General features: G+C 35.3%; 3 protein-coding genes across 7 annotated transcripts in view; all 3 read left to right on the top strand.

Moving 5' to 3' along the window:
• Positions 1-26,121, top strand: part of LOC100469463 (translationally-controlled tumor protein-like) — a 47,254-nt gene extending 21,133 nt beyond the window's left edge. The window contains 3 exon segments of the mRNA XM_034653572.1: positions 18,937-19,002; positions 24,862-24,922; positions 24,925-26,121. Of these exon segments, the coding sequence (XP_034509463.1) occupies positions 18,937-19,002; positions 24,862-24,922; positions 24,925-25,379 (582 nt within the window). The 3' untranslated portion in view covers positions 25,380-26,121.
• Positions 1-27,574, top strand: part of ARMCX5 (armadillo repeat containing X-linked 5) — a 102,899-nt gene that overhangs the window by 62,122 nt on the left and 13,203 nt on the right. The gene's annotated exons all lie outside the window — the stretch shown is intronic.
• The window catches only part of BHLHB9 (basic helix-loop-helix family member b9), a 64,741-nt gene that overhangs the window by 19,929 nt on the left and 17,238 nt on the right, over positions 1-27,574 (top strand). The gene's annotated exons all lie outside the window — the stretch shown is intronic.

Below are 27,574 nucleotides of genomic sequence, written 5' to 3' on the forward strand. Positions count from 1 at the left end.
CACAAGATAATTTATACAGCTTCGTTCATAAGTGCCAAAACTTCGAAGCAACCAAGATATCCTTCAGCAGGTGAATAGATAAACTTTGATAAATTCGGACAATGGGAAATTATCAGCACTAAAAAGAAATCTATCAAGAGATGAAAAGACATGGAAGGAACTTAAGTGCTCGTTACAAAGTGAAAGAAGTCGATCTGAAAAATCTACATAAATGATTCCAAGTATATGACATTCTAGAAAAGGCAAAACTATGGAGACAGTAAAAAGATCAGTGGGATAAGGGGGAGGAGTGGATTAGGGGCATGGAGTTTTGCCAGTGTTCTTAATTGTGGCCATTCCTAACAAGTAGGCAGTTGAATCTCATAGTTGTTTTAAATTACCATGGGATAAGGGGGAGGAAGGGATTAATAGGCAGAGCACAGAAGCATTTTAGGGCAATGAAACTATTCTGTGATACTGTAACAGAGGGTATATGTTAATATATGTTTTAAAAATTATGAATTATGGGCATGGTAAAGGATTTCCTACATATGACAACAAAAGGGAGGAATATAAAAAGGATTAGTTAAAATATTTTGCTGCATAAAAAAAGTGTCCATATGACTATGTACATCAAACTGTTAATACATCTAATGTAGTATATAAAAGCTCTTGTAAATCAGTAAACACTACTACCTCCAAAAACTTTATAAGGGATTTTAAAAGCCATATCACTCATTCAAAAATATAATAATGGCCAGTAAATACATGAAATTGTGAGATATCACTACTCACCATTTACTAGTCCAATTGAAAAGACATTTTGAAATTATAATACCTGGTATTTATCAGCCTTATAAGAAGGCTTTTTAGGCAATAGCTTTTCCCAGTTGCCCACCCTTCCCATCAAATTTTAATACCTCAGATATATTGAGGTCGTATGGTAATTCTGTGTTTAACTTACTAAGGAATGGCCACACTTGTTTCCACAGTGAATGTACCATTTTACACTCACAGAAGCAATGTACAGAAGTTCCAGTTTCTCCACATTCTCACCAATACTTACTAAATTCCATTGTTTTTTTTTAAATTATTAGTATAGGCATTCTAGTTTGTGTGAAGTGATACCTCATTGTGGTTTTCATTTTCATTTCCCTAATGATTACTGATGTTGATCATCTTTTAATATGCTTGTTGGCCATTTTTACATTTATTTGAAGAAATGTATGTTTAAACATTTTGCCCATTTTTAATTGGGTTAGTTAATTTGCTTTTGAGATATAGATTTTACTTATTCTGGATACTGGACCTTTATCAAATACATGACTTGCAAATATTTTCTCCCAACTGTGAGTTGTCATTTCATTTTCTTGATAATGTCTTCTGATGCACAAAAGTTTTTAATTTTGATGAATTCCAATTTATTTGTTTTTCTTTAGAAGCTTGTGCTTTTCATATTATATCTAAGAAACCATTGACAAATCCAAGGTCATGAAGATTTATCCTTATGATTTCTTCTCATATTTGGGTAACAGATCTATTTTTTTAGGATTTATTTATTTGAGAGAGAGAGAGACAGGGCATGAGTGGGAGGGGCAGAGGGAGAGAGAATCTCAAGCAGACTGTGTGCTGAGCACAGAGCCCACACAGGACTTGATCCTACAACCCTGAGATCTGGACCTGAGCTGAAACCGAGAGTCAGATGCTTAACCGACTGTACCATCCAGGTGCCCCACAGCTCCATTTTGAGTTAATTTTTGTGTATCATATGATGTAGGGTCCAAATTCATCATTTTCCATATGAATATTCAGTTGTTCTAGCATCACTTTTTGAATAGACTGTTCTTGCCCCATTGAATGGTCTTGGCACTAGTCATAAACATGAAGTGGCCATAGATGTGTAGGTTTATTTCTGCATACTCAGTTATATTCCACGGGTCTATATTTCTATTCTTATGCTAGTTCCATACTGTTTTAATTCTGAAGCTTTGTTGTAGGTTTTGAGATTGGAAAGTGAAGAGAAGGGCCATATGCACCCCAATGTTCATAGCAGCATTGTCCACAATAGCTAAATCATGGAAGGAGCAGAGATGCCTTTCAACAGATGACTGGATTAAGAAGATGTGGTCCATATATACAATGGAGTATTACTCAGCCATCAAAAAGGACGATTTCTCAACATTTGCTGCAACATGGACGGGACTGGAGGAGATAATGCTAAGCAAATTAAGTCAAGCAGAGACAGACAATTATCATATGGTCTCACTCATTTATGGAACATAAGAAGTAGGAAGATCGTTAGGAGAAGAAAGGGAAGAAGAAAGGGGGGTAAACAGAAGGGGGAATAAACCACGAGAGACTATGGACTCTGGGAAACAAACTGAGGGCTTCAGAGGGGAGCGTGGTGGTGGAATGAAATAGGCCGGTGATGGGTATTAAGGAGGGCACGTATCGCATGGTGCACTGTGTGTTATACGCAAGTAATGAATCATGGAACTTTGCATCAAAAATTAGGGATGTACTGTATGGTGATTAACATAATATAGTAAAAATTATTATTAAGTAAAAAAATTAAAAAATGAAAGCTTCTGCACAGCAAAGGAAACAGCCAACAAAACTAGGCAACCTACTGAATGGGAGAAGGTACTTTCAAATGAAATATCCAATAAAGGCTTAGTATCCAAAATATATAAAGAACTTATGCAACTCAAAACCAGATGAAAGCAAATAATCCAGTTAAAATGGGAAGAAGACATGAACAGACATTTCCCCAAAGAAGACATACAGATAGCTAACTGTCACATGAAAAGATGCTCAACAGAATCATCATCAGGGAAATGCAAATCAAAATCACAGTGAGACTGTTCAATGAGACCTGTGAGAATGGCTAAAATTAAAAAAAAAAAAAACGTAAGAAATGACCAGTGTTTGCAAGTCTGTGGATACAAAGGCCCCCTCATACACGGTCTGTGGGAATGCAAACTGGTGTAGCCATTGTGGAAAACAGCATGGAGGTACCTCAAAAAAATAGATATAAAATTACCTTATACTCCAATAATTCTACTCTTTGGTATGTACCCAAAGAATACCAAAACACTAATTTGAAAGGTTATGTGCATCACTGTTTATTGCAGCATTATTTACAATAGCCAAATTATGGAAGCAACCTAAGTGTTCATTCAGATAAATGGATAAAGAAGATACGGTGTACATATACAGTGGATTATAGAAAAGAATGAAGTCTTCACATGTGGATGGACCTTGAGAGTATAATGCTAAGAAAAATAAGTCAGAGAAAGGCAAATACCCTATGATTTCACTCATATCCACATATGAGTGAGTTTAAGACACAAAATAAATATCCTAAGAAAGAGAGAGACACTCCAAAAAATAGACTTTTAACAATAGAGAACAAACTGATTGGTACAGATTGTTAGGTTGGTGTGGAAATGAGTGAAATAGGTGAATGGGATTAAGAGTATGATCATTTTGATAAGCACTGAGTAATATACAAAATTTTTGAATCACTATATTACACACCTGAAACTAATATAACACTGTACATTACCTATAATGGAATTAAAATTAAAATAAAGTGAATCTCTTGTAGGCAGCATATAGTTTGATCATGACTCCATTTTTAAATCAATTTTTCCATTTTCTACCTTTGTATTGAAGAATTTAATCCATTTATATTGAAAGTAATTATTATTGATGAATGACTTACTTCTACTACTTTGCTATTTGTTTTCAATATGTCATATCTTTTTTGTTCTTCACTTCCTCCATTACTGCTTTCTTTTGCACTTGGTTTTTTTTCCTAGTGAAGCATTTTGATTCAACTGTCATTTTCTTTTCTATATATTTTTAGTTATTTTCTTATATATTAACTTGGGGATTACAATTAATATCCTAAATTCATAAAAACCTAGTTTAAATTAATACCAACTTACTTTCAGTAACATACTTTCTATTCCTATAACTTCAGTCCCCCATCTTGTTATTGTTACAAATTATTTGTATACGTGTGCCCTGCCCTTTAACATATTTTTATTATTATTTAATGTATCTGTATTTTAAATCAAAACAAGAATTATAAAACAATAGTATGGTAATACTGGCTTTTTCATGTTTACCTATGTACTTACCTTTACCCATATTTCTTATTTCTTCAGAAGACATCACGTTACTGTCTAGTGTTTTTTCATTTCAGCTTGAAGTACTCCCTTTAGCATTTCCTGTAGGGCAGATCTACTAACAACAGAAGATTTTTGTTTGTATTTATCCGGGAATATCTTAATGCTTTTTTTATCTTTGAGATATATTTTCGCTACATATATAATTCTTCTTTGACAGTTTTTTCTTTCAACAATTTAAATATGCCATCCAAATGCCTTCTGACTTTCATATTTCTCATGAGAAATTGACTTTTTCCAACTGAGAGTCCCTTATTTGTCATAGGTTTTTACTATCCTGATACTTTCAAGATTCTCCTTGCCTTTAGTTTTTGACAGTTTGATTACAGTATGGCTAGTGTGGCTATCTTTAGTTTTTCATACTTGAAATTCATTAAGCTACTTAAATGTATAGATTTATGTCATATATCAAAATTTGGGAATTTTTTAACAATTATTTCTTTAAATATTATTTCTGCTTCCTTTTCTTTTTTCCTCTTATGACTCCCATTATTTGTATGTTGGTGTGCTTGTTGTTTCTCCAGAGGTAACTTAGGCTGTGTTCATTTTTTCCATTCTTTTTACTTTCTGTTCCACAGACTGAATAAGCTCAATTGAACTATTTTTAAGTTTGCTGATTTTTTCTTCTAATTGCTCAAATCTGCTCTTGAACCCTTGTAATAAATTTTTCATTCTAAGTATTGTTTTTTATCTACAGAAATTTTGTTTCTTTTTTTATGGTTTCTACCTCTTTATTGATATTCTCTACTTCTTGAGACATTGTTCTCCAGATTTCGATTGCCTTTTTTTCATGCTTTCCTTTAACTTTTTCCACATACTTAGGATACTTGCTTTAAAGTCTTTATTAAATCCAATGTTTGGGCTTACTCGGGGACTATTTCTACTTCATTTTTTTTGTTTGTTTCTTTGTTTGTTTCTTGTGAATGGGCCGACTTTCATGTTTCTTTACATGCTTCATTTTCTGTTGAAAACTAGACATATAGAATATTATAATGTGGTTGCTCTATAAATCGGGTTTTCTTTCCTCTCCATGGTTTTTTGTTGCACCTTGTGCGTTGTAATTTTTTGTTTGTTTAATGACTTTTCTAAATTATTTTTTAAAGACTGTATTCTTTGTCATTTTTGGTCTCCAGAATCCCTGTTCTCTTATCTTAAGGGTCAGCTAGGAATTTGACAGATATTTCCTTAAATATCTGTAGTCAAGAAAATCAAAAAGACACTCTCCCAGTTTTTGCTGTGTTGGGGCATTCCTTCAATGCTTAGATCTGCAATTTACATTTTTTCTTCTTCCTTCACTTCCTGCCTACATGACTTGAAAGGTCAGCAGGAGATAAAGTCTTAGGATCTTTCCAGTATTTTCTCAGCATGTATCTCTATCTGGACATATATGTGGCTTTCTAGACTTTTTTTTTTTTTATCTCTGGGTGCTTTTAAAAGCCCTAATTCTCCCATGTATCTCCTTCCCTAGCCTTTTCCTTCCCAGGCTTTTTAGTCCGTCTATTGCTTATTCCATGTGGTTGCAGCAGTATGTTTATCTATAAATGATTTCAGCAAGTGCCTCCTGATAAGCCACTTCTTCTTTAAGAAAATTCCATGGCAGGTAGAAAAAAAAAGTCAAGTCCTTAGACAACGCCTCTGGAAACCTTCAGAGAGGTGAGATACAAAAACACATTTATTTGAGAATAAGGTCTGTGTTGCCCCTCTGGATCAAGCAAGGTAAACCAGGAACACAGGCAGCCATCCACATGGCTGCCTATGAGCTAGGTAGTGTAGGATGGTAGGTGGTAAGTTAAAAGTCTACAACACTGTTACTGAAAGTTAGCAGGTTTTTTTCCTCATTAAATGTTCCCTTGGTTATTTTTTTTTATTAGATTACAGTTTTCTAAAACATTTGATTTTGACAGTTTATGCCACTTTAATTTCTTCTTTTGGTAAAGAATAGAATTTTGGAGTTTCTTACTCCACCATTTTCAGTGAAATCACAGCCACGAAAATTTTTAATCAAGCCAATTCACACACAAATTAGAAGTTTCATGTCATTCTATTTGGGTGGTCTAATAAATATCATGTAGATAATTTTGAGGTTCCAAAAAAGTTGTGAACCTAGGTACATTGCTCAAACAAACAAATCCCTGGAGGATATCTACCTTTATCTTAGGCCTTAAAGAATTATAATACATGTATTTTAAAGGAAAATATGTACTTCACAGTCAGACATCACAAAAGACAATGAGGAAATAGATTCAAGACTCACTACTCTAAGAATCAAAACTCTCAAGAACTTCAGAGTTTGGGTTTCAGTCATGGAGTATTAAATATATTTAATAGGTTTCTAGAAAAAAGAAATGAAATTATCAATTAAGTGCCAACAAAAATCCTAAATAGATTAGAAAAATAAATACAAATCGAAATTCTGCAAAGGACAGTGTATACTAATTGAAATTGATATTTTATAACATATTAAATTCACATGAAGAGAAAATGCATTAAGTGGGATTTAGGTTTATTAAATTTTTCTGCAGTTAACAATAAGAGACAGAATATTTCTTCCTGTTTCAGTCTTGGTAGTTTATAGGTTTCCAGTAAGGCCTCCATCTCTTCCAGATTGCTTAGTTTTTTGGCATATAGCTGTTGATAAAAGTTTCTAATAATCCTTCCAATTTCAATGGTGTTGGTCGTGACCTCTCCCTTTTCAGTCATAATTTTAATAATCCCAGTCCTTTCTCTTTGTTTTTGGACAAGTTTTGCCAGTGGTCTATCAATTTTATTGATTCTCTCAAAGAACCAGCTCCTCGTCGTGTTTATTTGGTCTACTGTTTTTCTGGTTTCTAATTGATTGATTTCTGCTCTAATTTTGGTCAACTCCTTCCTTGTCAGTGGGTTAGGCCTGTCCCTGTTGCTGTTCCAGTTTCTTGAGGTGAGAATATAGAAACTGCATTTTAGATTTTTCTATTCTTTTGAGTGAGGCTTGGATGGCTATGTATTTCCCCCTTAGGACTGCCTTTGCAGTATCCCATAGGTTTTGGACCGTTGTGTATTCATTCTCGTTGGTCTCCATAAATTGTTTAATTTGTTTTTTGATTTCCTGGTTTATCGAGTCATTCTTGAGCAGGATGGTTCTTAGCCTCCAAGTGTTTGAGTTTCTTCCAGGTTTTTCCTTGTGGTTGAGTTCCAATTTCAGAGCGTTGTGGTCTGAGAATATGCAGGGGATAATTTCAATCTTTTGGTATTGGCTGAGACCTGTTTTGTGTCCCAGAGCATGATCTATTCTTGAGAATGTTCCATGGGCATTTGAATAGAATGAGTATTCTTTGGTTCTGGGGTGTAGTGTTCTATATATATCTATGAGGTCCAACTCGTCGAGTATGGCATTCAAAGCCTTTGATTCTTTGCTTAGTTTTTGCCAGGGTGTTCTGTCTATTTCTGATAGTGGGGTGTTGAGGTCCCCTACTATTACTGTGTTCTTATCTATATGTCTCTTTATTTTGGTTAAGAGTTGGCTTGTGTATCTTGCTGCTCCCCTGTTGGGGGCATATATATTAATAATTGTCATATCCACTTGTTGAATACTTCCTTTAAGAATAATATAGTGCCCTTCTGTATCTCTCTCTATGGCCTCTAGTTTAAAATCCAGTCTATCTGATATGAGAATTGCTACTCCAGCTTTCTTTTGAGGTCCATTTGCGTGGAAGATGGTACTCCATCCCCTTACTCTAAGTCTGAATGCATCTTTGGGTTCAAAATGAGTCTCTTGTAGACAGCAAATGGATGGGTCATGTCTTTTTATCCAATCTGCAACCCTGTGGCGTTTTATGGGAGAGTTTAAGCCATTTAGATTGATAGAGATTATTGACAGATATGATTTTAATGATGCCATTTCTCTTTAAAGTCTTTGTATCGGTTGTGACTTGCTGCTCTGTATCACTCTTGGGGCCTTTTTACCTTTATAGAGCCCCCCTTAATATCTCCTGTAGGGCTGGTTTCGTGGTTACGAAATTGGTTAATGATTGGCGATTTTGGAACGTCTTTATTTCTCCATCAATTCTGAATGACAGCTTTGCTGGATAAAGGATCCTTGGCTGCATGTTTTTCTCTGAAAGAGCTTTAAAAATGCCCCCCCAAGCCTTTCTCTCATTCCAGGTCTCTGTAGACAGGTCTGACGTAATCCTGATACCTTTGCCTTGGTACGTGAGAAATTTCTTTGCCCTGGCCGCTTTCAATACTGTATCCTTGGATCTAATATTTGCGAATTGCACTATGACATGCCGTGGCGTAGGTTTGTCCTGGTTGAGCTTGGATGGGGTCCTCTCTGCCTCTTGGACACGAATGCTTGTTTCCCTTGCTAGATTAGGGAAGTTTTCAGCTACAATTTGTTCAAATATCTCTTCTAGACCTCTGTTTTTCTCCACCCCTTCAGGGATGCCGATGATTCTGACATTGGATCGTTTCATAGAGTCAGTAATCTCCCGTAATCTACATTCGTGGGCGTGGATTTTTTTAAGACCAGCTTCTATTTTCGTTTTTTCTTCTACTAACCCATCCTCCAATTCGCTAACGCGTTCCTCTGCCTCGGTGACCCTGGCCGTCAGAGCCTCTAGTTTTGACTGNCAAAGATGCATTCAGACTTAGAGTAAGGGGATGGAGTACCATCTTCCACGCAAATGGACCTCAAAAGAAAGCTGGAGTAGCAATTCTCATATCAGATAGACTGGATTTTAAACTAGAGGCCATAGAGAGAGATACAGAAGGGCACTATATTATTCTTAAAGGAAGTATTCAACAAGTGGATATGACAATTATTAATATATATGCCCCCAACAGGGGAGCAGCAAGATACACAAGCCAACTCTTAACCAAAATAAAGAGACATATAGATAAGAACACAGTAATAGTAGGGGACCTCAACACCCCACTATCAGAAATAGACAGAACACCCTGGCAAAAACTAAGCAAAGAATCAAAGGCTTTGAATGCCATACTCGACGAGTTGGACCTCATAGATATATATAGAACACTACACCCCAGAACCAAAGAATACTCATTCTATTCAAATGCCCATGGAACATTCTCAAGAATAGATCATGCTCTGGGACACAAAACAGGTCTCAGCCAATACCAAAAGATTGAAATTATCCCCTGCATATTCTCAGACCACAACGCTCTGAAATTGGAACTCAACCACAAGGAAAAACCTGGAAGAAACTCAAACACTTGGAGGCTAAGAACCATCCTGCTCAAGAATGACTCGATAAACCAGGAAATCAAAAAACAAATTAAACAATTTATGGAGACCAACGAGAATGAATACACAACGGTCCAAAACCTATGGGATACTGCAAAGGCAGTCCTAAGGGGGAAATACATAGCCATCCAAGCCTCACTCAAAAGAATAGAAAAATCTAAAATGCAGTTTCTATATTCTCACCTCAAGAAACTGGAACAGCAACAGAGGGACAGGCCTAACCCACTGACAAGGAAGGAGTTGACCAAGATTAGAGCAGAAATCAATGAATTAGAGACCAGAACCACAGTAGAGCAGATCAACAGGACTAGAAGCTGGTTCTTTGAGAGAATCCATAAAATTGATAGACCACTGGCAAAACTTGTCCAAAAACAAAGAGAAAGGACTGAGATTATTAAAATTATGACTGAAAAGGGAGAGGTCACGACCAGCACCATTGAAATTGCAAGGATTATTAGAAACTTTTATCAACAGCTATATGCCAAAAAACTAAACAATCTGGAAGAGATGGAGGCCTTCCTGGAAACCTATAAACTACCAAGACTGAAACAGGAAGAAATAGATTTCTTAAATAGGCCAATTAACTATGAAGAAATTGAGTCAGTGATAAACAACCTTCCAAATAATAAAACTCCAGGCCCAGACGGTTTTCCTGGGGAATTCTACCAAACATTCAAAGAAGAAATAATACCTATTCTCCTAAAGCTATTTCAAAAAATAGAAACAGAAGGAAAGCTACCAAACTCATTCTATGAGGCTAATATTACCTTGATCCCCAAACCAGGCAAAGACCCCCTCAAAAAGGAGAATTACAGACCGATTTCTCTAATGAATATGGATGCCAAAATCCTCAACAAGATCCTTGCTAATAGAATCCAACAGTACATTAAAAGGATTATCCATCATGACCAAGTGGGATTCATACCTGGGATGCAAGCATGGTTCAACACTCGCAAATCAATCAATGTGATACATCATATCAACAAGAAAAGACTCAAGAACCATATGATCCTCTCAATTGATGCAGAAAAAGCATTTGACAAAATACAGCATCCTTTCCTGATTAAAACCCTTCAGAGTGTAGGAATAGAGGGTACATTTCTCAATCTCATAAAAGCCATCTATGAAAAGCCTACTGCAAGCATTATTCTCAATGGGGAAAAGCTGGAAGCCTTTCCCTTAAGATCAGGAACACGACAAGGATGCCCACTCTCGCCACTATTATTCAACATAGTACTAGAAGTCCTTGCAACAGCAATCAGAAGACAAAAAGGGATCAAAGGTATCCAAATCGGCAAAGAAGAAGTCAAACTGTCTCTCTTTGCAGATGACATGATACTCTATATGGAAAACCCAAAGGAATCCACTCCCAAACTATTAGAAGTTATAGAACAATTCAGTAAGGTGGCAGGATACAAAATCAATGCCCAGAAATCAGTTGCATTTCTATACACGAATAACGAGACTGAAGAAAGAGAAATTAGGGAATCCATCCCATTTACAATAACACCAAAAACCATGCGTTACCTTGGAATTAACTTAACCAGAGACGTAAAGGACCTATATGCTAGAAACTATAGATCACTTTTGAAAGATATTGAGGAAGACATAAAAAGATGGAAAAATATTCCATGCTCATGGATTGGAAGAATTAACATAGTTAAAATGTCCATACTACCCAGAGCAATCTACACTTTCAATGCTATCCCGATCAAAATACCGAGGACATTTTTCAAAGAACTGGAACAAATAGTCCTTAAATTTGTATGGAACCAGAAAAGGCCCCGAATCTCCAAGGAACTGTTGAAAAGGAAAAACAAAGCTGGGGGCATCACAATGCCGGATTTCGAGCTGTACTACAAAGCTGTGATCACAAAGACAGCATGGTACTGGCACAAAAACAGACACATCGACCAATGGAACAGAATAGAGAACCCAGAAATGGACCCTCGGCTCTTTGGGCAACTAATCTTTGATAAAGCAGGAAAAAACATCCGGTGGAAAAAAGACAGTCTCTTCAATAAATGGTGCTGGGAAAATTGGACAGCTACATGCAAAAGAATGAAACTTGACCACTCTCTCACACCATACACAAAAATAAACTCCAAATGGATGAAAGACCTCAATGTGAGACAGGAATCCATCAAAATTCTAGAGGAGAACATAGGCAACAACTTCTATGACATCGGCCAGAGCAACCTTTTTCACGACACATCTCCAAAGGCAAGAGAAATAAAAGATAAAATGAACTTATGGGACTTTATCAGGATAAAGAGCTTCTGCACAGCCAAGGAAACAGTCAAAAAAACTAAGAGACAGCCCACGGAATGGGAGAATATATTTGCAAAGGACACCACAGATAAAGGACTGGTATCCAAGATCTACAAAGAACTTCTCAAACTCAATACACGAGAAACAAATAAACAAATCATAAAATGGGCAGAAGATATGAACAGACACTTTTCCAATGAAGACATACAAATGGCTAACAGACACATGAAAAAATGTTCAAAATCATTAGCCATCAGGGAAATTCAAATCAAAACCACACTGAGATACCACCTTACGCCAGTTAGAATGGCAAAGATAGACAAGGCAAGAAACAACAATTGTTGGAGAGGATGTGGAGAAAGGGGATCCCTCCTACATTGTTGGTGGGAATGCAAGTTGGTACAGCCACTCTGGAAAACAGTGTGGAGGTCCCTTAAAAAGTTAAAAATTGAACTACCCTATGACCCAGCCATTGCACTACTGGGTGTTTACCCCAAAGATACAGACGTAGTAAAGAGAAGGGCCATATGCACCCCAATGTTCATAGCTGCATTGTCCACAATAGCCAAATCATGGAAGGAGCCGAGATGCCCTTCAACAGATGACTGGATTAAGAAGCTGTGGTCCATATATACAATGGAATATTACTCAGCTATCAGAAAGAACGAATTCTCAACATTTGCTGCAACATGGACGGCACTGGAGGAGATAATGCTAAGTGAAATAAGTCAAGCAGAGAAAGACAATTATCATATGATTTCTCTCATCTATGGAACATAAGAACTAGGATGATCGGTAGGGGAAGAAAGGGATAAAGAAAAGGGGGGTAATCAGAAGGGGGAATGAAACATGAGAGACTATGGACTATGAGAAACAAACTGAAGACTTCAGAGGGGAGGGGGTGGGGGAATGGGATAGACTGGTGATGGGTAGTAAGGAGGGCACGTATTGCATGGTGCACTGGGTGTTATACGCAACTAATTGAAGCATCAAACTTTACATCGGAATCTGGGGATGTACTGTATGGTGATTAACATAATATAATAAAATAAAATAAAAATAAATAAATAAATAAAAAATAAAAAAGGCAAAAAAAAAGAGACAGAATATTCCTTATAGAAGGAAAAGAAGGAATGATGCAACATTTGAAGAGACAATGAGAACATTTCAGAATTGATGAAAAACATAGAACACATCTTCAGAAACCCCAGCGAATCTAAAGCAACTTAAGAAAAAGATATACACATCTAAACCCATCATAGTAAAATTGTAGACATCAAACTCATATACATGAAATTAAGAGGAGCTTAATAAGAGCTAGAGAAAAATAAATTCGCTTCAAAGGAATACAACTTATACGTGCAGCTGATTCTCAGCAACATCAATGGAAGCCAGAACACAATGGAATTAAACCCTTAATGTAAAAGAGACAAAGCTATCAATGTAGATTGCCACCCCCAGAGAATGAGAGGGAAAAAATAATTACATGAATCCAGCTTTTGGTTCTAATTTTTAGGGTATAGGAAATACAGGGCATAAAACAAGTGAAACAATATCATGAATATTCTGTCAAATTAGGAATGTAGGACATTATTCAAAATAATCATCACAACTTCTTCAAAAAGTCAGTGTCATGGGAAAAAAGTCAAGAGGAGAAAATATTGTAGTTTAAATGAGATTCAAGAAATACAACAACTAATGCATGTGTGATTCTTGATTGGAATCTGGTTTGTAAAACTGCTATAAACTACATTTTGGAACAACTGGGAAAATTTTAGTGTAGAGTGGATCAGATATAGGGAATAATAGTTAATCTTACTGTTAGTGATAATGGTAGTTTGTTTAGGTAGGAGAATGTTCTTATAGTTTGAAGATGTATGGTAAAATATTTAGGCTTACATGTTATGGTGTAACTTATTTTTAAAGGTTTAGGCCAAAAAATGTAAAAAAGATAAATATGTATGTATGTATTTATATATTTATTTTTATTTAAATTCGGTTAGCCAACATACAGTACATCATTAGTTTCAGATGTAGTGTTCAATGATTCATCAATTGTGTGTAACACCCAGTGGTCATCAGATCACATGCTCTCCTTTATTGAATCCAGATATGTGTATAGGTGTTTTTTATTCTGGATTTTAATGTATATTCTAAATGCTCACTAAAAATTAATGCAAAGAATGTTGTTGAAATAAAGACAGTTCAGATAAATAGTAATAGATTTTCCAAAAACAAAGTCACTAAAAGAAATTTTAAATTGTAAATCAGGCAGAAGAGGATGACTTGAGATGTAAAAAGGAATGAAAAGTAATAAAAGCAGAAATATGTGTAAATCTAAAGAAACATTGGCATAAAAAATAATGATACCTTACGAGATGAAAACACAGCAAAGAATTAAATACATGACAAGAATGTGAGTTGGGAGGTGAGTTGAGTTTAAAGTGTTTTGAGTTTGAAAGGTTTTTATTCTTTTCAACAAAAATGAATAAGTTAACCACTAAAATAATAGAACATACAACTTTTGAATTAGCAGATTTTTAAAACAGAACAAGAAAAAATATTCAATTCAATTCAGAAGAAGCAAAGGAGAGAAAAATAGATGAGTTTAGAATGGTAGAAAGCACAAATCAAAATGGAAAATAAATTTAAATATATGATTCATTATAAAAATGTAACAAGATTAACATTCAAAGGACAAAGATACTCAGACTGGTTACAGAAAGAATCCAAGTATATCTTGTTTGCAAGAAACATATCTAAAAGAAGGTACAAAATTATTGAAATTAAGAGAATAAAAATTTATGTATCATGCTAACTAATAAAAAAATTATAATGTAACTTTATTAAACTCTGAAAAATAGAATTTGATCGAGATGGTAACTTTATGATATAATTTCTAATTTACCAGGAATACATAACAGTTGCATTTTGTATTTACCTAATAAAATAACTTCAAGATAAATAAACAAATATTCAAAGAATTATATGAAGAAATGGTTATGCCCATCATCACAGTGGGAGATTTAAGACTATAATTGTTACATCAAGGATCAAAAAGAAACAAGTGATAGAATATTTCAGCAACACAATAAGCTTAATTTAAGGAAAGCATATAAGACAGTGCACCTAACAATTTGAGTATATACATTCATTAAAACAAAACTGGAGCATTTACTGAAAGGGTTATAAAACAAATCTCAACAAATTTCAAAGAATAGTCATATAGATTATGTTATTTGACCGCTCTACAAGTAAGTTAGAAATCAATTGCAAAATAACTTCAAACAAAAAAAGTGTTTTGAAATTTAGGCACACTTCAAAATAATCTAAGGATTAAAGAATTCAAAGTGGAGGTCATAAAATATTTACAACTGAACAATAAAAATATTTTACTGCAATTCATTAATATCTTGGGGTTAAATTTTCATCATCCTTTGCACTAACAAACATTATGTCATTACATCTTTAGGGAAATACGATGAAGTTGTTTTTTTTTTAATTTTGTAGACAAGGAAACTGTCTTCAGGAGGGGGAGAACCAGTCTTGTCAAGATACATCACAGTATTTCCCATATTTTCAGATTTTTAACTCAATAACTTGTTTCTGGCTACAAAAGTAATAAATGTTTGTTGTAAATTAATTCCGACAACACAGAAGCATATATTCCTTGTGTCTTCTTTCTTTTTCCATCTCTACAGAAAATAGTGTGGGTCTTGATTTTCAGGTTAACGATGTATTTAGTCTATCCTTCCATGGTTTTCATTGAATATATCATGGCTGTCTTTCCATTTAAAGTACAAATGTAATGTCTTTCTCTTTTTAAAGATTTCCTACTCTTCCATTTGTGAGGGATATTGTGCTTCTTTCCCATTTCTGCTACTACAAACTAGCTACAGTAATCAACTTTCTCTATACAATTTTCACTTGAGAAGGAAGTATGTATATCTACACGGAAAGTCCTAGACCTAAAACTTTTACCAAAAAGCGTGAACGTTGTATATTTTACTATTTATTTCTAATAAATCACTGAAATGTTGTAATATATATTTCTGCCAACAGCGTATTGCACTGTCTAGTTCCCCACACCTTTACAAACACTGGCTGTTGTTTATATTGTGTGTGTGTGTGTGTGTGTGTGTGTGTGTAGTTTTACAGGGAAAAAAATAATTGTTTCCATCATAAGTAATTTCAGTGGTCACATAGCATTCTATCCGATGACTGTGACATCATTGAACCCAGTTCATGTAGTTGACTGTTTAGCATGATTTTCACTTTTCCTCTTACAAAATATACAGCAGTGAACACTGTGGTAGGCTGAAAATTGCCTCCCAAAAGATACCAATGTTTTAACTCTTGTAACCTGTGAATGTTACCATATATGGCAAAAAAGGGTCTTTTAGGAGTTAAGTTAAGGAAATTGAGGTGGGGAGATTATCCTGAATTAGTAGAGGGCTCTGAATGGAATCATAAATTTCTTTTTAAGAGTGTTGTAGAGGGACATTCACACAGAAGAGAAAACACACACAGAAGGGGAAGAAGGCAATGTGACCACAGAGGCAGAGATTGGGGTAATGTAGACACAAGCCAAGGAATGCTATCAATCATGAGATGCTGGAAGAGGCAAGAAAGGGATTGTTCCCGAGGACCTCTGGAGGGAGCATGGCACTACCAACACCTTGATTTTGGCCTAGTGATACTGATTTTGTATTTCTGCCCCCCCCCACAATTGTGAGAATCAATTTCTGTTACCAGCCACTCAATCTGTGGCAATTTTTTACATTAGCAATAGGAATAAATATTAATTCTTTTAGTTATTTTATTTGTTAAAGTATGTGTTTCCTGTGTATCATTTGAATCATTCTGACAAAGAATCAAGAGGTTCCCTGCAAATTTATGAGTATAATAACAGGACCTACAGGACTGTGTGTATATGTGTGTATTCACTGAGCATATGTGTAAGTGCACATGAGCACCACACATCTGGTGATGTCTGTCAAATGTGTTTCCCCCTGGAACTTTATTGCTGTCCTACCCCTGTCGTTTCTAAATTCCATCCATCCTGGGATGCCTGGGATGTTCAGTCGGTTAAGCGTCTGCCTTTGGCTCAGGTCATGATCCCAGGGTCCTGGGATCGAGTCTCATATTGGGCTCCTTTCTCAGCAGGGAAACTGCTTCTCCCTCTGCCTGCCACTCCCCCTGCTTGTGCACTCTCTCTCTCTTTGACAAATAAATAAAATCTTTAAAAAAAAATAAATTCCATCCATCTCATAACCCGTGAGTTAGGCTGGTGATTAAAGTATGACAATTTTAATTAAATTTTTGGAAACATCCCTTACTATTGCATTAGGATTCACTTTAAGTAGCAAGGCTGACTCAAATAGAATGCCTAAATTTAATTCAGCTTCACAGGTGGCACCCAGAAAAGTTTTACCAATTTGCAATACACAGATTGGAATTAAGTATAAAGGCAATCATCCTGATATTTCACAAAGAATAAGCTCTAGTTTCTGTCAAGGACCATCTTTCAAGCTTTAGCCACAGTTAGTTTACTTACAAGTGATCAGTAATAGACAAGAATTTATGCATAAGTGCCTCCCAAAGTAGCTTTGTAGTCATTCATGACAAGACCACAAGGCTTGGATTTAACCAACTTTGGTATTTATCTTAGGACCAAGAGAGGGAAGGCACAAATCTTAAGGAACATGTAAGAAGGTGTAAAGCAAAATGATTAAATAATATGAACAAGAAATATTGACCAACTAAAATATTAAAAGAATCTTTAAATTCGTATATAATGAAAAAATACTGGTTTTCATCTATGACATTGGTGAGGCTTAAATGTTGGATACATAAAATCAGAGGAATTGAGTGAACAAGCATGCCAATAACTTTCTGTAAGGACTGTACTATGGTGTGACTTTAATGCAGAAATAATTTTATAATATCAGTAAACAGAAGTGGTCTGTATTCTTGGGTTTAGCACTTTCACTTGGAAATTAATTAATTAGGAAATTAAGTAGACAAATGATACAAGATAAAGTGTGTGTATGATGATGGTTATCATGGCTTAAAACATTAGACAGTCTGTTTATTTCATATTAATAGCAAAAAAAGTGACAGTTTAGCACTAATAAATGCTATTGGCAGCATCCAAACCACAACGGTGAGCTCTGAAAGATTCTAAAGTGACTGCAGATGCCAATGAGGAGGGACGCTGTATCCACTTAAAGAAACTCATTCAAATATTAGATGTCAACAGCTTCACTCCTCTCTGGATAATTTTATAAATACCACAAGAATTGCCTCAGGTTCTCCAGACCTAGAAGGCATCACACCCGGAAGGCATAGGTTTAGGTTCTCCTGTAGGCTCCTGTCTTTGGAATCTGAAAGAAAAGGCAAAAGCAGTTAACAGGGAAGAGTACTCAGAGTGTGTGGCCATCTAGCCAGCTGAAGGCAGGACTTCCATACATGAAGAGCTGCTATGTGAGAGACAAAGCCCCGTAATCCTCATCTTCTGTCAAGTGGTGACTGTGATTAGCACCATGCTAGGCAGTAGGTTAAAGTGATAAAATACACAGACTTAATTTCACAGTGATCATGAAAACTAGCAGGAACCATGCATTTCACTAGCGTCTTATATTTCATTCCTCCTCTAGTTTAGCACTACTTATATCAGACCTTACATTCAAAATATGAAATTGAATTTAAAATGTATAAGTGTTTATCATGAAACTACAATAATTAGATGATTTGGTGATGGGTTAAAAATAGAACTGTAGAACAGATTAGAAATCAGAAACTGACCAAAATAGATACAGAGTTTTTATATATATATATAAAAAGATGGCATGTCAAGTCTGCAGGAAAAAGATGGTTTGTTCAAAAACGGTATCTGGGGAGTAATATCAGGGAAGATGGTGGAGTAGAAAGTGCCATGAAACCATCTCTCCACTTAGAAAATAATTTTACTGGTAAAAAGTGTCTGAAGTGACTAGATTGAAGTTATGGATTCTGTTTGAACTTTTGCAGGTTTTAGAGGAAAGCTTAGCTAATAAACTATGGATAATAGTCAATTTCAGCCTTCAGTGTGGTAGCAGCTACTAATTCTCCAATCTCTAGTCTCATGGCAGGCAGCTGTGGGACACCAACCTGCATTTGAAACATGACTTTCTGGAGCCAAAGTAGACAGCAAAGACATTGTCCTCTAAGAATTGGGGTTTGTGTTCTGATTTTTCCTGGTTTCAGATCACTGAGGTGCAGTCACAGAGGCTGATCATTGTTTCACACCTACCAGCTAAGGTGGCTACCAAGGTATGTAGAGGAGATGCATCTGGGGTATTGGGGGTGCATTCAAAAACAACTGCATATACAGGATAATTTAGAAAGCCACTGTGCATGCACAAGGAAAGACAGTCTCAGAAAAGCCCTGAGAAAACTTTAAACTTTCACCTCAGGCTGATTTCCAGCAAGGAGGCACCCTACAACCATAACATAAAAAAATAGTAAAATCCTGGATATGGGAGAGATAATCTAATTCCCACAGTTATCAAATGTTCAGTTTTCAACAAAAGATCATAAGACATACAAAGAAACATGAGAGTGTGGCTCATTCAAATGAACAAAATAAATCTACAGAAAAGTTGCCTGAGGAAGCACAAGTGTTGCACATAACAAAGACTTTAAAACAACTGTCTTATAGATGCTCAAAAAGCTAACAAGACATGGACAAAGAAAGGAATAATGTATGAACAAAATGAGGATATCAATAAAGAGAAATAATAAAAAGAAACCAAAAAGGAATTTTGGAATTGAAAGCTAAAATAACTGAAATGAAAATATACTTTAGAAGCTCAAAGGCTTATTTGAGCAAGCAGTAAAAAGAATCAGTTAATTTGAAGTAAGGGCAACGGAAATTATTGAGTCTCATGAATAGGAAGAAAAAAAAGAAGAAAAGTGAACAGAGCCTAAGACACCTGTGGGACACCATCAAGCTGACCAACAGACCAACATATACAATTGTAGGAATTCCAGGAGAAAAGAGATAAGAGCAGAGATTTGTTTTTTGGGTATTGAGTTTTATAAGTTCTTTATATATTTTGGATACTAACAGTTTATCAGATATGTCATTTGCAATTATCTTCTCCCATTCAGAAGGTTGACTTTTAGTTTTGTTGATTGTTTCCTTTGCTGCTAAATGAAATAAGTCAGCCAGAGAAAGATAACTACCATATGACTTCAATCAATTGTGGGATTTAAGAAACAAAACAGATCAACAGAGGAGGAGTAAAGAGAGAAGCAAACCAGAAAACAGACTCTTAACTATAGAGAACAAACTGAGGGTTACTGGAGGGGAGGTTGGGGGGGTTAAATGGGTGATGGGTATTAAGGAGGGCACTTGTGATGAGCACTGGGTGTTGTATGTAAGTGATGAGTTACTAAATTCTACACCTGAAATTAATACTATACTGTATGTTAACTAACTGGAATTTAAATAAAAACTTGAAAGAAAAAAAAAGAGCAGAAATTATCCAAAGAAGTAATGGCTGAAGACTTTACAGATTTGATGAAAGACATGCACGTACAAATCTAAGAGGCTCAATGAACTCCATGTAGGAAAAACAAACTGATCCACATTAAGACACATTATAATCAAACTACCAAAGGACAAAGACAAAGAGAGAATCTTGAAAGCAGCAAAAGAAAAGTGACTTTCACACACAAGGGATCCTCCTTAAGATTATCAGCATCAGACACCTTGGAGGCCAAAATGTAGTGAGTTTATATATTCAAAATGCTGAAGGAAAAATTTATACCAAGAATTCTTTACCTGGCAAATACTGTTTTTTAAAAAATGGAGAGAAATTAAAACATTCTCAGATAAACAAAAGTTGAGGGAGTTCATTTCCACTAGCTATACCCTGCAAGAAATGCTAAAGGGAGCAAATTAAAATGAAAGGGACACAAGACAGTAACTTGAAGCTATATGAAGAAATAAAGACCTGTAGTAAAGATAAATATAGGGCAATTATAAAAGCTAGTATCATTTTATTTGGGATTGTAACTCCACATTTTAAAATACTATTTAAAACACAAGTAAAAAAGTCATCATTAAGCAATGCTTTTGGGTGCACAATGTACAAAGATATAATCTGTGATAAAAATAACAGAAGGGTGATGGAGCTATATGGAGGAAAGTTTTGTAGTCTACTGGAGTTCAGTTGGATGAATTCAAATTAGATTGTTATAACTTTAGAATGTTAAATGTAATCCCCATGGTAACCTCAAAGAAAATACCTGCGCGTAGTGAAGAGAAGGGCCATATGCACCCCAATGTTCATAGCAGCATTGTCCACAATAGCTAAATGTGGAAGGATGAGATGCCCTTCAACAGATGACTGGATTAAGAAGATGTGGTCCATATATACAATGGAATATTACGCAGCCATCAGAAAGAACGATTACCCAACATTTGCAGCAACATGGATGGGACTGGAGGAGATTATGCCAAGTGAAATAAGTCTAGCAGAGAAAGACAATTATCATATGGTTTCACTCATTTATGGAACATAAGAAATAGCAGGAAGATTGGTAGGAGAAGGAAGGGAAGAATGAAGGGGGGTAAACAGAAATGGAATGAGCCATGAGAGACTGTGGACTCTGGGAAACAAACTTGAAGGCCTTCAGAGGGGAGGTGGGTGGGGGACTGGGATAGGCCAGTGATGGGTATTAAGGAGGGCACATATTGCATGGTGCACTGGGTATATATGCAAATAATGAATCATGGAACAGTACATCAAAAACTAAGGATGTGCTGTATGGTGACTAACATTATAAAAAATTATTTAAAAAATAAATAATTAAGTAAAAAAAAGAAAATATCTATAAAATATATCCAATAGAAACTGAGAAGGCAATTAAAAAATTTATTACAAAAATCAGTTCAATACAAAAGAAGGCAATAATGGAGGAAATGAGGAACATAAAAACTATAAGACTTATAATAAATAACATAATGGCAGAGGTAAGACTATCCTTATCAATAATTAAATGTAAATGAATTAAACACTCCCATCAAAATAAATAGAATTGCAGAAGAGCTTAAAAAGGCATGATCCATCTACATGCTCTCCATAAGAGACTCATGTGATCTCCAAAGACAGATTAAAAATAAAATAATGGAAAAAGATATTCCATACAAAGAGTAACCAGTAGAAAGCTGTGGTGAGTATACTAATACCAGAAATAATAGATGTAGATTTTTAATGATTATAAGAAACAGAGGACATTTTATATTAATAAAGGGTCAATACAGTAGGAAGATATAACAAATATAAATATTTACATACCTAATAGATACTTTATGAAGCAAAAATTGACAGAATTGTAGGGAGAAATACTTCTACAGTTATAGTTAAAAGACTTCAATACATCATTTTCCGTAATGTGTGGATGAAGTAGGCAGAAGATAAGTAAGGAAATAAAAAACTTGAACAACATAATAAATGAATGAGACCTAATCAACAATTACAGAACACTCTATTTAACAAAAGCAGAATACACATTATTCTCAAGTGTACATAGGACATTCTCCAAGAAAAACAATACGTTAGGCCATAAAACAAGTCTTGATTTATTTAAAAAGAAAGATATACAAAATATCTTCTTCGATGATGTGGCATTAACTTAGAAATCAGTAAAAGAAGGAAAACTGGGAAATTCACAAATTGCAGAAATTAAACAAGATCAAATAACAAGTCAAAAATGAAATTACTAGGAAAATTAGAAAATATTTAAAGATGAATGAAAACAAAAACAAAATATACCAAGATATATGAGATGCAGCAAAACCAGTGCTAATGGAGAAATTTATAGCTGTTAATGCATACATTAAAAAATAAAGTCTATGGAGAGCAACATGCAAAAGAATGAAACTGGGCCACTTTCTTATACCACACACAAAAATAAATTCATAATGGATTAAAGACTTAAATGTGAGACCTGAAACCATAAAAATACTAGAGGAGAACACAGGCAGTAACCTCTTTGACATCTGTCGTAGCAACTTCTTTCTGGATATGTCTCCAGAGGCAAAGGAAACAAAAGCAAAAATACACTATTAGGACTTCATCAAAATAAAAAGCTTTTGCACAGGAAAAGAAACAATCAACAAAACTAAAGGCAGCCTACTGAATGGGAGAAAATATTTGGAATTGACATAGCTGATAAAGGGTTATTATAAAAAATATATAACAGCTTATACAACTCAACACCCCAAAAATTAATAATCCAATTAAAAATAGGCAGAAGACATGAATAGACATTTTTCCAAAAAAGACATCCAGATGGCCAACAGACTCATCATTAGGGAAATATGAATCAAAACTACAATTAGATATCACCTCACACCTGTGAGAATGGCTAAAATCAACAGCACAAGAAACAACAGATGTTGGTGAGGATGTGAAGAAAGGGGAACTTTCCTGCACTGTCGGTGGGAATGCAAACTGGTGCTGTTACTCTGGAAAACAGTATGTAGGTTCCTCAGAAAGTTAAAAATAGAACTACCCTAAGATTCAGCAATTGCACTACTACGTATTTACCCCCAAAAATACTAACTCAGAGGGATACATGCACCCTTATGTTTATAGCAGCATTTTCTACAATAGCCAAATTATGGAAAGAGCCCAAATGTCCGTTGACTGATGAATAGCTAAAGAATGGTATATTTATACACAAATGTACACACACACACACACACACACACACACACACAGAGGAATATTATCCAGCCATAAAATGATTAAAATCTTGCCATTTGCAAGGACATGGATGGAGCTAGTGTGTATTATGCTAAGCAAAATAAGTCAATCACAGAAAGACAAATACCATATGATTTCACTCATATGTGGAATTTTAAAAACAAAAGAAATGAGCAAGGGGAAGAAAGAGAGGCTAGCAAAGACGCTCTTAACTATAGAGAACAAACTGATGTTACCGGAGGGGAGGTGGGTAGGAGAATTAGTTAAATAGGTGATGGGGATTAAGGAGAGCACTTGCGAATACTGGGTGTTGTACGGAAGTGTTGAATCACTATGTTGTACACCTGAAACTAATATTACACTGTATGTTAACTAACTGGAATTTAAATAAAAACTTTTAAAAAGAAGTAAAATTATCTGTTTGCAGATTACTTGATCTTATATGTAGAAAATGCTAAAGATTTTGCACACACATACACACAGAACTAAAGAACGAATTCAGCAAACTTGAAGGATGCAAAATCAAAAATTAAATACGAGTTGTTTTTCTGTACATGAACTGTGAACAATTCAAAAAGGAAATTAAGAAAATGATGTCATTTACAATAGCATCAAAATAATACAATACTTAGAAATAAACCTAACTATGGAGGTGAAAGACTTGTACACAGAAAATAAGAAAATATTGCTGAAGTTTTAAAAGACACAAATGGAGGGGTGCCTGGGTGGCACAGCGGTTAGGCGTCTGCCTTCGGTTCAGGGCGTGATCCCGGCGTTATGGGATCGAGCCCCACATCAGGCTCCTCTGCTGGAAGCCTGCTTCTTCCTCTCCCACTCCCCCTGCTTGTGTTCCCTCTCTCACTGGCTGTCTCTGTCTCTGTCAAATAAATAAATAAAATCTTTAAAAAAAAATAAAAGACACAAATGGAAAGACATCCCATGTTTATGGATTTCAAGGTTTAATATTGTTAAGATGTCCATACCACCCAATATGCTCTACTGATTCAATACAATCCCTCTCACAATCCCAACATACTTTTTTCAGAAATAGAGAAAACATTTTAAAATTCATATGGAGTCTCGGGAACTCAATCAAAACAATTTTGAAAAAGAACAAATTTGGAGGACATACTTCCAGATTTCAAAATATTAGAAACCTACAATAATCAAAACAGTGTACAGTCATAAAGGCAGACAAATAGACCAATGAAGTAGAATAAAGATCCTAGCAATATGTCTTTGCATATATGTTCAAATTATGCTTAACAAAGGTGCCAAGACCATTTAATGGGGAAAGGACGTCTTCTCAACAAATGGTGATGGGACTTTTCTGCCTGCTTCTCCTCCCGCCAAGTGCCGCCCATGCTGTACTATACTATGGACTCAGAGCTCCCAGCTCCTCCTAATCTAGGGCCACCCTCCTCTCTCTCCAGCTCCTATTATAATTATCTACCCAGACCTCATCAGGCATGATAGATGTTCTCCAGCATCTACAAGATCCAGATCATGGATGGCCTGTGCCTGGAGATAGAGGGGAAGATAATCAGTAGGACAGAGGGTGACATTGATGACTTGCTGCTCATTGGTGGAAATGCCGCTGCTGAAGGTCCTGAGGGCAAGAGTACCAAAAGCACAGAAATCACTGGTGCTGACATTGTCATGAACCATCACTTGCAGGAAACCAGCTTCACAAAAGAAGCCTACAAGAAGTGTATCAAAGATTACATGAAATCAATCAAAGGCAAACTTGAAGAACAGAGGTCAAAAAGATTAAAATCTTTTATGACAGGGGCTGCAGAACAAATCAGGCACACCCTTGCTAATTTCAAAAACTATCAGTTCTTTACTGGTGAAAACATGAATCCAGATGTTTGCTTTGCTGGACTACCGGGGGATGGTGTAACCCCATATATGATTTTTTTTCAATAAAAATTTATGAAAGTTTAATGTTTTTTTATTATATTATGTTAGTCACCGTACAGTACATCCCTGGTTTCTGATGTAAAGTTCGATGATTCATTAGTTGCGTATAACACCCAGTGCACCATGCAATACGTGCCCTCCTTAAGGGTGTTTTAGAAATGGAAAAATGTTAAGGAGTTGGCTGTTACTTTGGCTGTATCTCCTGTTGTCATAACTGGCTGATGCTCTTCATCCACACAACACCAGGACTTAGACAAATGGGAGTGATGTCATCTTGAGCTCTTCATTTATTTTTACCTTGATTTATTTGGAGTGGAAGAATTGTTTTTAAGAAAAAACAGCAGGTCATGTAGGTTGTCTAAAAATAAAATGCGTTTAAATTCATTTGAGAGAATGTCTCATGGTTTAATACATATTTAAATCCATCCTGTGTAATGTCCTGGAGAAGTTAGAGCCTGGTTGTAGACTACTGCTAGAAAACATAAGACTGCCTGCAGATAATTTCTACACTGAAAAGTACTATGGGACTGGTATATAAAAAACAAGAACCGAAAGTCTTAATTCTGAGTTTAAGTAGAGGGAAAGACCATGCTCATAGCTGTGCCAACATTTCAAGTGGATTCCTTACACATTTCATTACCTACAAATGGAAGTAGTCAACTCTGGAAGAGATTACCAAAAGAATAAAAATAGCCTAATACAGTTGGAAGCAAACACACACACACACACACACACACACACACACACACACACAAATGATGATGGGAAAATGGGAATGTCTATATCCAAAAGATATTGGGGCCCTTATCTTGTACCATATACAAAAATTAACTCAAAATGGATTAAAGACCTAAATGTAGAACCCAAGTTATAAAATTCTTATTGAAAACAGAAGGGGAAATCTTCATAAATTGGACTTGGCAATGATTTCTTCAGTATGACACCAAAAGCACAAGCAACAAAAACTAGTGGACAAATGGGACTACATCAAACAAAAAACTTTTGTGAATCAAAGAGCACAATCAACAGAATGAAAGGTAACCTATGGAAGGGGAGAAAACAATTGCAAATTATATATCTAATGGATAAATATTTAGAATTTATAAAGAACTATAACTCAACAACAAAAAATCAAATAACTTGATTAAAAAATGGGTAACAAACTTAAATATACATTTCTCCAAAGATGATATAGAAGTGGCCAACAAGCATACGCAAAGATGTTCAACATCACTATCATCAGAAATGCAAATCAAAACCATTATGTGATACTTCCTTACACCCATTAGGATGGCTACTCTAAAAAGAAAAATGCTTAACAAGTTTCAGCAAGGATATTGAAAAATTGGAACATTTAAGTAATGCTAGTGGGATTGTAAATGATGCAACCACAATGGAAAACAGTATGGAGGGTCCTCGAAAATTTTAAAATAGAATGACCATACTATGTATCTGTCCTACTTCTGGGTATATATCTGAAATGATTCAGGTTTTGAAGAGCTATCTCCATGCCCATGGTGATAGCAGCACTAGTCACAATAACCAAGATGTTGCAGCAATTTAAATGTGCAATGAAGGATGAATGTATAAACAGAATGTGTATATGTGTACAATGGAATTTTATTCAACATTAAGGAGAGAAATCATGTTATATTCTTTGACATGAAATTAATGTTGATGACATTATGCTAAGTAAAATTAGCCAGTTACATAAAAACAAATAGTGTATGAGTCTGCTTATATAATGTATATAAAATAGTCAAGTCGTAGCTACAGAAAGTAGTATGGTGGTTTCCATGGGCTGGGGAGAGGGAGAAAGGGGAGTTGTTTAATTGGTATAGAGTTTCAGATTTGCAAGATGAAAAATTTCTGGAGATCTTTTCACAATAATGTTAATATACTTAACCTACTGACCTGTACACTTAAAAATAGTTAAGATGCTAAATTTTATGTTATGTATTTTTACCATAATAAAAAAAATCTTAAAAGACCTAAAAATGAATGGAGATTGAAATAGCAATCAAAAACCTCTCAAGAAGAAAAGTCCTGTACCAGACACCTTCACCAGTGAATTCTACTAGGTATTCAATGAAGAATTAATCCAATCCTTCTCAGATTCTTCCAAGAAATTAGAGAAATGCTTCCCAAAACACTTTGTTAGGCCAGAATTGCCATGATATCAGAATTATATAAAAATATTA

Source organism: Ailuropoda melanoleuca, unplaced genomic scaffold (genome assembly GCF_002007445.2).
Source record: "Ailuropoda melanoleuca isolate Jingjing unplaced genomic scaffold, ASM200744v2 unplaced-scaffold9825, whole genome shotgun sequence".
NCBI classification, from domain to species: domain Eukaryota; kingdom Metazoa; phylum Chordata; class Mammalia; order Carnivora; family Ursidae; genus Ailuropoda; species Ailuropoda melanoleuca.